At 40.8% G+C, this 13512-nt stretch overlaps 1 protein-coding gene across 2 annotated transcripts in view; it reads right to left on the bottom strand.

Annotated features, from left to right (window-relative positions):
• LOC130097410 (integrin alpha-L-like) overlaps nucleotides 1-13512 on the bottom strand; it is a 117405-nt gene that overhangs the window by 24403 nt on the left and 79490 nt on the right. For both annotated transcript variants that reach the window (XM_056264240.1, XM_056264239.1), the window contains exons 16-21: nucleotides 9736-9884; nucleotides 9490-9656; nucleotides 9293-9415; nucleotides 9067-9137; nucleotides 8798-8939; nucleotides 1425-1523 (exon numbers count right to left, since the gene is read on the bottom strand). In XM_056264240.1, the coding sequence (XP_056120215.1) occupies nucleotides 1425-1523; nucleotides 8798-8939; nucleotides 9067-9137; nucleotides 9293-9415; nucleotides 9490-9656; nucleotides 9736-9884 (751 nt within the window). The remainder of the gene's footprint in view (nucleotides 1-1424; nucleotides 1524-8797; nucleotides 8940-9066; nucleotides 9138-9292; nucleotides 9416-9489; nucleotides 9657-9735; nucleotides 9885-13512) is intronic.

Below are 13512 nucleotides of genomic sequence, written 5' to 3'. Positions count from 1 at the left end.
ATTTGAATAGGATTTCAAACCACATATGGATGTAACTTGAAACGGATTTCATGTGCTTTTTTGGACTGACAATCTGAACGTATCCTATGTCGGGATAATAAATAGATGGAAGAATTGCAGTAATGTTACGTGCAAGAGAAGCTAACTCGTTCGGATCTTTACCACATATGAACTTTAGTTTGTCAAAATGTTGCGCTCTCTCCTGCTTCCCAAGTCCTTCTCTATATGATTTCGCACCTACCACGTGTTTTTTCCGTGGTTTATTAGTGTAACAGTGTGTTCAGTAGTACATAAACAGTGCAATCCATGCTGTTGTTTACATCCGAGTGCCTCCATAATGGCCGCGCATCCGGGTTACCGCCCAGAACGTGACGTTGGTGAAACCCCTCTACTATATTGAAAATGTTATTTTTCAAACATAAATTCATAATTTTAATTATGCCATTGTAACTGCAGTGTAAATACATATGCCACCTTTGAGCTGTACTAAACAGTCTGGGTAAATACATATAAATGCCCCTTCTGAGCACAAACATGGATTATGTTGATACCAATTTCATTTATAAAAGCATTTAATTTAAGTAATTGATTACTTAATCAATTAAGCGTTCACAGCCGAGGAGACCGACGCTCTTGTCAGGGCCGTGAAAGACAGAGAAGTGGCGGTGTATGGGGATGGGAGATTTTTTTTTTCCTGGTTCTTTACGGGCAAACTAATTTGTCAGATGTCCTTATATATGTGTCTTGCCACTATTGGGCAAACAGGTCTGATCCGTCATTACTACAGTTAGCCTGAAACATGTGGGTAAATGTGTAAGCTAGATTTAGGCCTACATTTTTTTTACATCTTCATGGACACCACAATGATTTCCCTCATGTGTTAATATTTTTCCTTGTTATTCCTTGTATGATTTGCAAAAATAAAAACTGCTGCATCTGTGTTGATGAGAGAAGTGTATGCGCGATGTGCACCCGCTACATTATGGCCAAGCATGCGCGCTTAAAATAGCATTATGAACAACGCGCCACTGACTTTAGACTAGTTTTGTTCTGGTCAGTGGCGGAATTGTTTTCTGGAACTGGAAAATAGCACTAGGGAAAGTTTGCGCCGGAACACGCCTCCTTTTTGCGGCGACCCGCCCAGGGAGCGCAAGTTCATTCCCTAGTTTACCGACGTGCGTCTGTGGAGGGAAAAGCCCGCTTTGCGCGGGTGCAAAATAGGAATGATACATGCGTCAGTGTACAAAGTCATTTGCGCCGGGTGCAAGATAGGGCCCTATGAGTTCATTCATCTCCTAAGTGCTTCTGCATGTGCATCTGTCGTTACATGAGGAAAGATACTACAGTCTGTCAGTGTGAGTGTGTGTGTGTGTGTGTGTGTGTGTGTGTGTGTGTGTGTGTGTGTGTGTGTGTGTGTGTGTTACCGTGGTGCCGCTGCGGTACACTGGTAGATTGATACTGCAGGAGGTTCTGTTCATAGCACCGCTGTCACGATCACCACAGCTGCTTCGAGTCCGGCTGGGCTGTTTGTTGAACACACACACACACAAATTATATAACCCTTAAAGGGCCATTCACACTGCACCAACAGACACCGACCAACACAGACAATCACCACCAGATTACAGTACGTCACGTTTCAGACATTCCCACGACCCAAAAAACATCTGGCAACATACAACACTGATTCAACAAAACTCTACAAAGTGTCTGTAGCTGTTGGTCGACGTCTGTGAATTGGACTTAAAACAACACAACATAAATGATTTAGACTTATATTTAGATATTTAGAAACCTCTTTTATATCTTTGATTCTTTGACCTATATCTTTTTGTAAATTTAAACTGAATAATTCAGATTGTAGAATTGGCACCATTTCAGTTTAAAAATTGGAATTTAAATTGAATTCTGAATGACACACAACTGTAATATCAGCGTTTTACTGGAAATGAAGTTCTGTCATGAACCTCTAGATGGCGCAGGCTGATTGGTCTTTAACTCATTTGGTAGCGATCGCATCATCATCTCTATAGCGCAGCTGATTGGTTGCTGTTGCATCAGTGGCCAATGAGCTGCGGCTCAACATTCAAACAAACACCAGCAGTGTTGCTGTTAGCAGTTAGCAGTTAGCAGTTAGCAATCTGCGGCGCGCTTTCAGAACGCATCTGAAATCAACATCTAAGATAAGTGCACACTCTTTAACTCCATATCTCTGTGCATATTGTGTGGTTTGCTTATTAATTCCCAAATGAGCAATCATAACAGTTTAATCTAAGCGTTTCGTTAACAATCTTGTGGAGTGATTTACTAAGCATATAAGCTGCAGCATTTACTCAGTTGTGTTTATGCCGCAAGCAAGCGGTCTGTTGTATGTCATTGCTGTGAGGATATGCTGTCTAAGCTACGGATATGAGAATAGGTTAAAGTAATAAGCATTCGCGCTTTCAACAGCGTTACCATGTTTATCTGCATACTCTGTGTTACAATTTTTGGTAATTTCCAAGGGCAATTTTATTTATTAGCTATGCTATGCTAATGTTTGTGGTTGATTTTTAACTGCGCTCAGCGTCAGACCACGGTCTATCTTTCTTTATTGTCTCAACAACAATTTTTCACTAATCAATAAGAGTATAAGGTTATATCAATAATGCATCACATGATTTAATTATGATACTTGCTCAGGTGCTTGCTGCGTTTTTATTTCTATCTCTATCAGCTTGCAATGTACATCTATTGTTAATGAGAACACCTAGTGCGTGTTCCTAGAGCTTTTAGGGTTCCCTGTTCAGTAAGGTAGCCCAGGCTAGGGGTGTTGAAATCAATCGTTTCTACGATGCACCGTGATGCGGACATGAATGATTCTGCGTTGATACAGTAATAAACCATAATCGATTATAGTACTGACGTTTCTCTGACGTTATAATTGTACAGCAATAGTCTCTTTCAGCTGTTGCACAAATGTGCTCCAAACTCAAAATATAGAGCGGCTGGGAAAAGCTGTGCAACTGTGGCATTGGCTGTACAGCCTTTAACTATCTGAAAGATGGTCTGCACTTTTCTCATGTCTTGTCTCCTGCTTTGTTGGGGGGTTAATTCATGTATGTGTGCAGGAGCAGCAGAAGCATGTCTTAAATGCTCACAGCAATGTCTGTGAATGTATTCGCAGTAGCAAGTCTTGGTACTTGCTCTACAGCAGCGTAGGCAAGGCAAGGCAAGTTTATTTATATAGCACATTTCATATACAATGGTAATTCAAAGTGCTTTACATAGGAGGAAATAATTAAAACAGTTTATAATAAAAAATAAAATAAAGTACAGTAAAAACAGTCGGACGAACATTGGTATATATATACCAATTGGCTTCATCACTGTCTCCTCTCCACCAGTAAGCTGGTGTGTGGTGGGCGTTCTGGCGCAATATGGCTGCCGTCGCATCATCCAGGTGGAGCTGCACACTGGTGGTGGTTCAGGAAATTCCCCCTTCTATGTAAAGCACTTTGAGTGCAGAGAAAAGCGCTATATAAATGTAATGAATTATTATTATTATTATTATTATTGGCACAGTGCTCATTCAGTAAATGCATAGCTAAACAGATGTGCTTTGAGTCTGGATTTGAATGTGACTACTGTAGGAGCACATCTGATCTCCTCTGGAAGCTGGTTCCAGCTGCGGCTGGCATAGTAGCTAAAAGCAGACTCTCCATGCTTAGAGTGAACCCTTGGTATTTCTAGCTGATGTGATCCTAATGATCTGAGTGATCTGTTGGGTTTATATTCAGTGAGCATATCTGCAATATATTGAGGTCCTAGCCCATTGAATGATTTATATACCAGTAATAATACTTTAAAATCAATCCTAAATGTAACTGGGAGCCAGTGTAAAGACCTGAGGACTGGTGTGATGTGTTCATATGTTCTGGTTCTGCTCAGCGTTCTGTATGAGCTGCAACTGTCTGATGGTGTTTTTAGGAAGGCCAGTGAGGAGTCCATTACAATAATCCACCCTGCTGGTGATGAAAGCATGCACAAGTTTCTCTAAGTCTTGACTGGAAACAAAGCATCTAATTCTTGCAATATTTTTCAGATGATAGTATGCTGATTTAGTTATTGCTTTGACATGACTACTGAAACTAAGGTCTGACTTTAGAGACACACCAAGATTCCTGACTTGATTTTTAGTTGTTAGACCCCTAGCGTCAAGGTATGCATTCACCTTGAGAACTTCATCTTTGTTTCCAAACGCAATGACTTCAGTTTTGTCTTTGTTTAACTGAAGAAAGTTTTGGCACAGTTGACTTCATCAATGCATTGGCACAGGGAGTCAATGGGGCTGTAGTCGTTAGGCGATAGGGCTAAGTAGAGCTGTGTGTCGTCTGCATAGCTGTGGTAAGAGATTCGGTTCTTTCTCATTATTTGGCTCATTGGGAGCATATACAGGTTGAATAGGAGTGGCGCAAGAATTGAGCCTTGAGGGACTCCGCATGTCATGGATGTCCACTCAGACTTATGGTCTCCTATACTCACATAATAACCTCTCCCTTCTAAGTATGACCTGAACCATTTTAGGACTATCCCAGAAAGCCCCACCCAGTTTTCCAGCCTGTCAAGAAGTATGTTGTGATCGACAGTGTCAAATGCAGCACTGAGGTCGAGTAGTACCAGCACTGATAATTTGCCTGTATCAGTATTTAAGCGAATATCGTTTATTATCTTTATGAGCGCTGTCTCTGTGCTGTGATGCGATCGGAATCCAGATTGAAAATTGTCAAAGTATCCATTCAAGCTTAGAAATTTGTTCAGCTGATTGAAGCCAACTTTTTCAATGATCTTGCCTATGAAAGGAAGATTTGAGATCGGTCTATAATTGCTTAAGATGGTCTTATCCAGATTGCTCTTTTTCAGGAGGGGCTTGACAACTGCAGTTTTCAGGGAGTTTGGAAAACTCCCAGAGAGAAGTGAGGCATTTACCACTTCTAGGAGATCTGCTTCTAAGCTGTTTAACACACTTTTGAAAAAAGATGTGGGAAGTGTGTCAAGGGCGCAGGTTGATGTTTTAAGGTGCTGTACGGTTTCTTCCAAAATTTTGCCATCAATTTCTTCGAAATCAGACATAGTAACTACTTTCTCAGGTAGTGGTCTGATCTGTTTGACCCCAGCGCAACTCAAGGATGAGCTGATCACCTTTCTGATATTATTGATTTTCTCAGAGAAGAAAGAAGCAAACTCACTGCACTTGATGTCTGAGAGCATTTCACTGGGAATCTGGCTTGGGGGGTTTGTCGGTCTCTCTACAGTAGCAAAAAGAGTGCGTGTGTTGTTTAAGTTGCTCTTTATAATATTCGAGAAGAAAGTCTGTCTAGCTTTGCCTAGTTCCATATTAAAAGCATGGATGTTGTCTTTGTAGATGTTATAATGGACTACAAGTTTTGTCTTCCGCCACATGCGCTCTGCTCTTCTGCATTGTCTTTTCATATTTTGCACAGCTGTTGAGTTTATCCAAGGTGCTTCTTGTCTACCACTATTCTTCCTGACTTTCACAGGAGCAATATCATCAATTACTCTTTTAATTTTTGAGTTAAAAGATTCAAGGAGAAAATCAACAGAGTCAGCAGATATGCTTGGTTTTAAAGATATAGCCTTCATAAATAGTACACTAGCGTTCTCATTTAAGCATCTCTTCTTGACAGACACAGATCTAGCTTCAATGGCAGGAGAGATCAGTATATCAAAGAAAATACAGAAATGATCAGGCAGTGCTACATCCTTGATAACAATCGATGAGATGTTTAGACCCTTACTGATAAGTTAATCTAGAGTGTGTCCACGATTATGTGTGGGTCCATGTACATGCTGAGTCAGATCAAAAGTTTTGAAAACAGTTTTGATTTCTTTTGCCATATTGGTTTCTGCATTATCTATGTGAATGTTAAAATCTCCAGCAATGGCAAAACAGTCAAACTCAGAGGAAATTGTTGATAACAGTTCTGTAAAGTCCTCAGCAAAGGCTGGAGAGTATTTTGGAGGCCTGTAAATAATGATAAGTAAAATACGTGGAGCACCTTTTAACACAATACCCAGATATTCGAAAGACGAGTAATTCCCAAATGATATTTGCTTACATTGATAGACATCTTTAAAAAGAGCAGCTAAGCCCCCGCCTCTCTTACCCGCTCTGCAGACACTCATAAAAGTAAAGTTAGGAGGGAATGTTTCATTGAGGACTGTTGCACTGCAGCTGTCTTCTAGCCAAGTTTCATTTAGAAACGCAAAGTCCAGGTTGTATGTCGTTATTAAGTCGTTGACTAGAAGGGATTTATTTTTAAGTGAGCGGATGTTTAAAAGTGCTAACTTAACAGTCTTACTTTTTGTCCCCACAGCGATCTTAGTTTGGCGTGTAATAGGCACCAGATTAGATGGGTTTCCTGTACGGCTTTTGAAGGCCTTAGATTTTATATCATGTAATTGAACAGCAATAGAGAAAGATACAGGCACACTGGGTTCCCGCTTGTTTTGTAAACATTTAAGAAAGTTACTGTTATCATAGCGGGGACCCGACACATATCACTGAGAGTTGGTATCAGTTGTTTTTGGTTCACCGCGAGCCGCTGGAGGATGGTGTGGGCCCTGGCGCTGTGGCAGAGGCCGAAGAGCTCTCACAGGAGGAGGAGGAGGGCGAGCTGGGCCCGCAGGCTTTGGTGGTTGTGGGGCCTGCCGTTTTTTGGTTGACATCTGGGGACTTGCAGCAAAAGAGTGGGATAGTTTGGTTTCAGCATACACCAGTTGTTCCATTTTCTCTGAGAAGCACAGAAGTGGAGTTGCTGGAGAGAGGGATAACGTGTCTGGTGAGAGGGGCTGTTGTTCTGGTGTTATCGGAGGCTGTAATATGCTGTCCTGTATTCCCTGGCTGTTTTCCAGAAAGTCGTCCTTGGGTGCTGAATCTTCTAGCAGTTCTTGTATGTCACAGTCTGTTTGTGGTGAGCTCTGTGGGCAGCGCTCTGCTGAGATTGTGTCCGTGAGCAGAGGTTGTTGTGGCTGAGTGGTGTTATCCTTGTCCTTGTGTGATGTGTCGGCCGCATGTCCATTCAGGTGCAGAAGTGAAGTCCTGTGGTCATTCATACTGTGTCCAGGTGTGTGTGTGCCATTCAGTGGATTCGCACACACTGCAGAAGGATGATTGAGAGAGAAGTAGATATTGTCCTTTAGCACTCTTGAACCAAGTTTGTTTGGGTGGAGCCCATCCTGTTGAAACAGTTGCCTCTGACTCCAGAAAAGATTGAAGTTGTCAATGAAGTTCACTCCTTTTATATTGCAGGTTTTTTGCAGCCATGTGTTGAGCCCAAGCAGCCGTGAAAACCTGTTTGTTCCTCTTGCTGGTAGTGGTCCACTGATGAATGTCTGAACTTTCAGTCTTTTAAGCGTTTCAAAAAGTTCATTGAAATCCTTCTTAAGGAGTTCTGACTGCTCTTTATGAATATCATTCTTCCCCACATGAATGATGAGTCGATTTGCAGTCTTATGTTTCATCAGAATGTTCTGAAGTTCCCTGTTTACATCAGAAGTCGTTGCTTGTGGAAGGCAGCATGTAGTTGTGTCCCTGCTAATAATGTTTCTGATTATCGAGTCACCCACTATCAGAGTCCTGGGCTCGGCTGCGCTCTGAGCTGAGTGCCGCTGTCTGCTCGACCTTGAGCGCCAGTTAGCATTAGTGTTAGCTTCTGGCTGATTCAGTCTGTGTTCAATCACATTAATCACATTCAGGGATTCCTCATTCATTAATACTTCAAATCTGTTCTCAAGATGTATAGGCAGTGGTGGGAGACCAGTGTTTGCAATCCTTGTCAGAGCCGTATCTGGGGTAGAGGATGCTACTGCAGCAATATGTGATGCTCGTGACAATCTGATGTCTCGAGTGCCTTTGGGTCTCGCTCCCTGTTTGTGCCATCGATTTGTAAGTCGATCGACTTGTTTCACTACACTTAGTATGGCCTGTATTGGAGCACTAGATTCATGGGACTCACCGGCTGTATGCTAAGGGTGTCCATGACGAAGCTCTGTTGTGTGTTCCGTCTGGTTTGGTGGTCCCACAAGTAACTTTGTTTCAAGAACTGCAATCCTTTGTAAAAGTCTCTGGCAGTTAGTGCAGCAAGTAGATTCCAGAAGAGGCATTTTCTCTTATCCTTTTGCAGCTGTGTTTTCTCTTCCCCGGAATGTAAGCAGTGGGAGGCTGGTCGGAGAAAAGAATTCTGCTTTTTTCTAGTAATCAAGCGTTTGAGCACTGTGCTAATTTGCTGAAGTTAAAATTAGGTGATAAAAGGAAATAAAATATAAAAATATAAACGATAGAGCAATAAAAAAAATAAAAGCGATAGAGCAAAGCGCGGAGCAGTAAGCAAGAGCGTCCGAACAGTAGCTGAGCAGGAAGTTGAAAGCGTAGCAGATCTATTCCACCAAGACCAAATGCGTCAACATTGCCATATCCATTACCATTACCATTGCAATCTCTATTACCATACAAATCTCCCGAGAGTTGTCATTACAGAAATATATATTTTTTTCAATTCCAGTAGGCTATATGCACATCATACTCAATATATTAAAAAGTGACGAGACTTATTTGATTAGCAGAATGAAATCTGATCAATTGTGTTGTCTGTTGAGAGTTTATCAGTCAATTATATATATATCGCGTATATAGGTACTGTATTTCAGCTGATATTTAGATTTTAATACCAAAAGCATTTTCAGATGTTTTTTTCAGATTTTGACAGTCGTTAGTTTGACGTGTGGACGGCGGTACCTTAACGGTGTCAAATTTCGAGAGCGAGAGGCTTTCTGGGTAGTGCAGCACTATGCTGGTGTTGAAGGAGTCGTCGCCTGGGTTGGCCAGCGATACGAGGACAGTGAAATGAGCTTGATTCACCACCACCAACGTGTCGTTCCTGAAGAACAAAGATGCAGAATCTTCATCACATTCTCATGTTTAATTCAAATCAGGAAGAATGGAAATATTCAGAAGCATTTACAACATTAGTATCATGTCTGATGTATCTATCAGTGGTTTCTCACGTAAAACTGAAGTTCAGCTTCAGATCGGCCACACAGCTGTTGTTTGAATTAAAGTTGCTTTGAAACGGCACCTAATAACATACAAAACAGAAACTTTCATAGAGCTTTTGAATGTTGCAGAAACTTTAGACAGTAAAGCTGAAGGAGCTGATATTTCTAGACAGAGAAAGACATGCATTTAACAAGCCTAGTGTGTATAAATTGTGATGTCAGAAGTTCAGCTTACCTCGACATACTCCTCTGTCCTGCTGTGGATGTCAAGAATAGCCGTGGAGTTTTCAGAAAGCATCTCGGTTTGTGAGAAATTCATTCGTATCTTCAGCGGAAACACTGTGTCTCTAATCCAGCACTAAAACAAACACAACATTTGCTATTAAACTGAAGCTGCTGTGATTGGCTGAAGCTGTGATAGATGAAACATACTGGCATGAAGATGGGGAATCTGGAACAGGAGATCCTAGAATCCAGCAGGATAAACTGCTGAAGAGTCCTGGACGACGGATCACTCTGATCGAAGAATCCTCGATTGATTCCTCTCATCACATCAACATTCAGGTTCAGAGAAATATTCAGGTTCTTCTCGAGAGATCCTGAGAGAGATGAGAGGGGTAAGACTTATGGACGCCTGCTCTTCATGTGACTGAGACTCTGAGATGTATTTGACGTTACCACTGCTACTGGTCCGCTCGTTCACCGTGAAACACAAAGTGAGATTAAACGCAATAAAGACTTTGTCACCCGGGCATTCAAAGTCATTCAGATTGATTTCATTGGGACTGAAACTGAGCTGCGCAGATACAGACATCACAGGCCGAGCCCTGAGAAGAGAGAGAAAAGAGTAAATAGCTAATGATACAGTGAGACTAACTGGGCCTAGAAAAACTTGACCAACTCAAACTGATAGTAAGTTTGTATGGATATGACGGTGAGGAAATTATCCCACCGGTTAATCAAGTCATGTCAAGTCACCTTTATTTATATAGCGCTTTTTACAATACAGATTGTATCAAAGCAGCTTCACAGTGATATCATGAAAATAATACAACAAAGTTTGTTTCTAGAAGAAAATTGCATCAACGTCCACCTTAAGTAAGGCAGATCAATAATATTGTTGAATATTAAATGTCCCCAACTAAGCAAGCCAAAAGCCAAGGCAACAGTGGCAAGGAACCAAAACTCCATCAGGGACAGAATGGAGAAAAAAACCTTAAAGGGGTCATATAATGGCACATGCACTTTTACAAGTTGATTGTACTGAAATGTGTGTTGGCAGTGCCTGTACACAAACATCATATAATGATAAAAATCCATCCAGTGTTTTTGTTTTAATCTCCTTATATGTTTTCCCCTGCCTCAAATTGAGCCGTTCGTTTTTGTGACGTCAATAAAACGGACGCCCCTCCCACGATTGTTGATTGACAGCCGGGTTTCAACACAGACCCGCCCTCGCTCGTGAGGGAGCGAGCTGTCAATCATAGTCTGCGTGGCGCGGACCGGACCGGCGCGGTCATTGTTGATATGCTGGAGCTGTCTATGAGCAGAATGGCGTCTAAGCGATTGTGGTGTTCTGTTCTTGGGTGTAATAACGAACACAGCAGTCATTTTAATGTTCCTAAATCCGAACCACTGAAGACGCAGTGGCTGAGTTTGTTTTCGAAGGGAATATTCCCCACGAGCAACGTCAATGCTTTCATATTTGCGCGAATCATTTCACACACCAGACTGCTTATAAACGAGGAGGGTCAGTATAAAGCTGGTTTTGCTAAGAAGTACCAACTATTCGTGTTCCTCCTGAACCTCCAAAATAACTGAAGTGAGTGTATCGTTTTATTAATCTTTAATATTTATATTAATCTTTGCAAATCACTAGATGCACGCTTCACAATTAATGCGTCTAAGGTTTACACTCAGGGTACATTACGGCATGTTTTCTATTTACGACGTTCTCAATATAATTCATAATCCCACATCTATAATGAACAACGCGTTATGGTATTGTGTTACAAACGGTGTACACAGAACAGAGAGCCGGGGTGAGCAAAGCTCATGATCATTTAAAGTCATATGCACTGAAACGGCGTGCTGAAAACAGAGCTGTTTTTGACCAGGTAAAATAAGTGTTTTCTTACAATACTAATGAGAATTTTTAATTAAAGTATATTACAAAGTTTTAATTTAGACTCTAAAGAATCATATTAGCTTGTACAAAAATGGCATTATATGACCCCTTTAAGGAGAACCCAGACTCGCTCAGTTCTCCTCTGGCCAACGAAGGAACAGTGTATGATTCGGGCAGCATTACAAGTCAGATTGGATCGGAACATTTAGAGCCGATGGCCGTCGTGTGGATGAGGCCTTCACAGGGCTGATGAGGCTGGCACTTCAGGATGAGTTGGGATGGGTCCAGGCGCAGGTCCACCATAGAGGGTCCCTCGGGATAAACAGAGAGACTAATATAAGTGTAGACGCCATCCTTCTTATGATGTACCAAGTACATCAGGATTTACGGGACATGTTCCCGGTTCCGGCTGATCTAAACTATGCAGCCTAATTTTGAATTAAGGAAATCTATAGTGTGTTATGTGTATGCTAGGCCAAAGAGATGTGTTTTTAGTCTAGCTTTGAACTGACAGAGTGTGTCTGCTTCCCGGACAATGTTAGGAAGATTGTTCCAGAGTTTTGGTGCTAAATAGGAAAAGGATCTCCCGCCTGCAGTCGATTTAGATATTCTAGGTATTATCAACTGGCCGGAATTTTGAGAACGCAATAGACGTGAAGGACTATAATGCGTTAAGAGCTCGCTCAAGTACTGAGGAGCTAAACCATTTAGTGCTTTGTAAGTAATCAGCAATATTTTAAAATTTATACGATGTTTAATAGGCAGCCAATGCAGTGTTGACAGAACCGGGCTAATATGGTCATATTTCCTAGTTTTTGGTAAGAACTCGAGCGGCTGCGTTTTGAACTAGCTGTAGTTTGTTTATTAAGCGTGCAGGGCAACCACCCAGTAGAGCATTACAATAATCTAGCCTTGATGTCATGAACGCATAAACTAATTGTTCCGCATTTGTCAATGAGAGCATATGGCGTAATTTAGATACATTTTTAAGATGGAAAAATGCAGTTTTACAGATACTAGACACGTGACTTTCAAATGAAAGATTGGTATCGAAGAGCACACCCAGGTTCCTAACCGACGACGAAGACTTAAGGCGAGACACGGCAGGCAAAAACATCGTTTTTTTTTCATTGGTCAATTTTGAGATTTTGGGCTATTTGTCTTCAATAACATGTCTTCTTTCAGACTTGTGCTGAAAAAAAGTCCAAAATACACATTTAGGTATTTATTTTACTACACTTTGTCTGTTTGCGTGTGTAGATTTCACATAAATTCATCAAAAGTTGGCGTTCTAAATCATCCCTCTGCTCCGCGGTCGCGATCTGCACCCTGTCATCACACACACCGTTAGAAAGCTCTCTCTCTCCTTTGCAACGCTATCTGATCCAAATATGGTCATTTCCTGTTTATCAGCAACCAATCTTGAAAGTAAAACCAGCGATTTAACTCGAAATGCACATCTCATTGGCTGATGTCAATTTCTGACAACGTGATTCGTTCAGAATCATCACGTGACGCGCTCTGACATTATATACATGCATCACATAATACTATACTTTACACGCTATATATACAAAACAATTACATTACACAACACATTTCAGTTTTTGTATAATATAATTACTATATAATACTTACCAAATCTGTAATTGTGGGATCCTAAAGTGGTTGTGAGTTCCTCAGGCAGAAACATATTCACCTGTGTGATGGACTGTTGAAGTGTTGTTTTGGATGTTATGATCAGTGATGGATGAAGCAATGATGAGTTTTGGATGTTAAACAGTGTGATACATTGATTTTACTTGGACCTAAAGCATATTTTGTCTGTAATTCATGGCTTTCAATAGAAATTAGTGGAATTTTGCCATACAAATCTTTAAAGGCCGTTTTCTCAAAATGAGTTTTTTCTCACACTCCTAGTGACGATTTTCCACTTCAGTAGCACCTACATACACCAAACTTTACAGTCCTATTCCTAACTATATTGTGAAGGTTTGTTCAGAGGGATTTGTTGATATATAATTTTTGGCCTGATTTATATGACATTTTATGCCTAAAAATAGGGCGGAAATCAATTTTTTAAGACTATTGGCAGTATTTTCTGATTTACAGGGTAACAAAAGGAGATATTCATAATCCCCTCTGAAAATGTCTTTTCCTTGAATATATCAACAAAATGCAACAATAATTTTGAACCTTGTTTTTTTCATCTTCAAAAAACGTCACTTCAAAATATAGGCAAATTAGCGCATATTTAATTAGATATAGCCTGATTAGCATATTTAAACAAAAAATTACAAAAAACTTGCAATACATTTTTTTCTCCA

Source organism: Rhinichthys klamathensis, unplaced genomic scaffold (genome assembly GCF_029890125.1).
Source record: "Rhinichthys klamathensis goyatoka isolate OS25496 unplaced genomic scaffold, OSU_Roscu_1.1 h1tg000219l_1, whole genome shotgun sequence".
Taxonomy (NCBI): Eukaryota; Metazoa; Chordata; class Actinopteri; order Cypriniformes; family Leuciscidae; genus Rhinichthys; species Rhinichthys klamathensis.
This window is presented reverse-complemented; position numbering and strand designations above follow the sequence as displayed.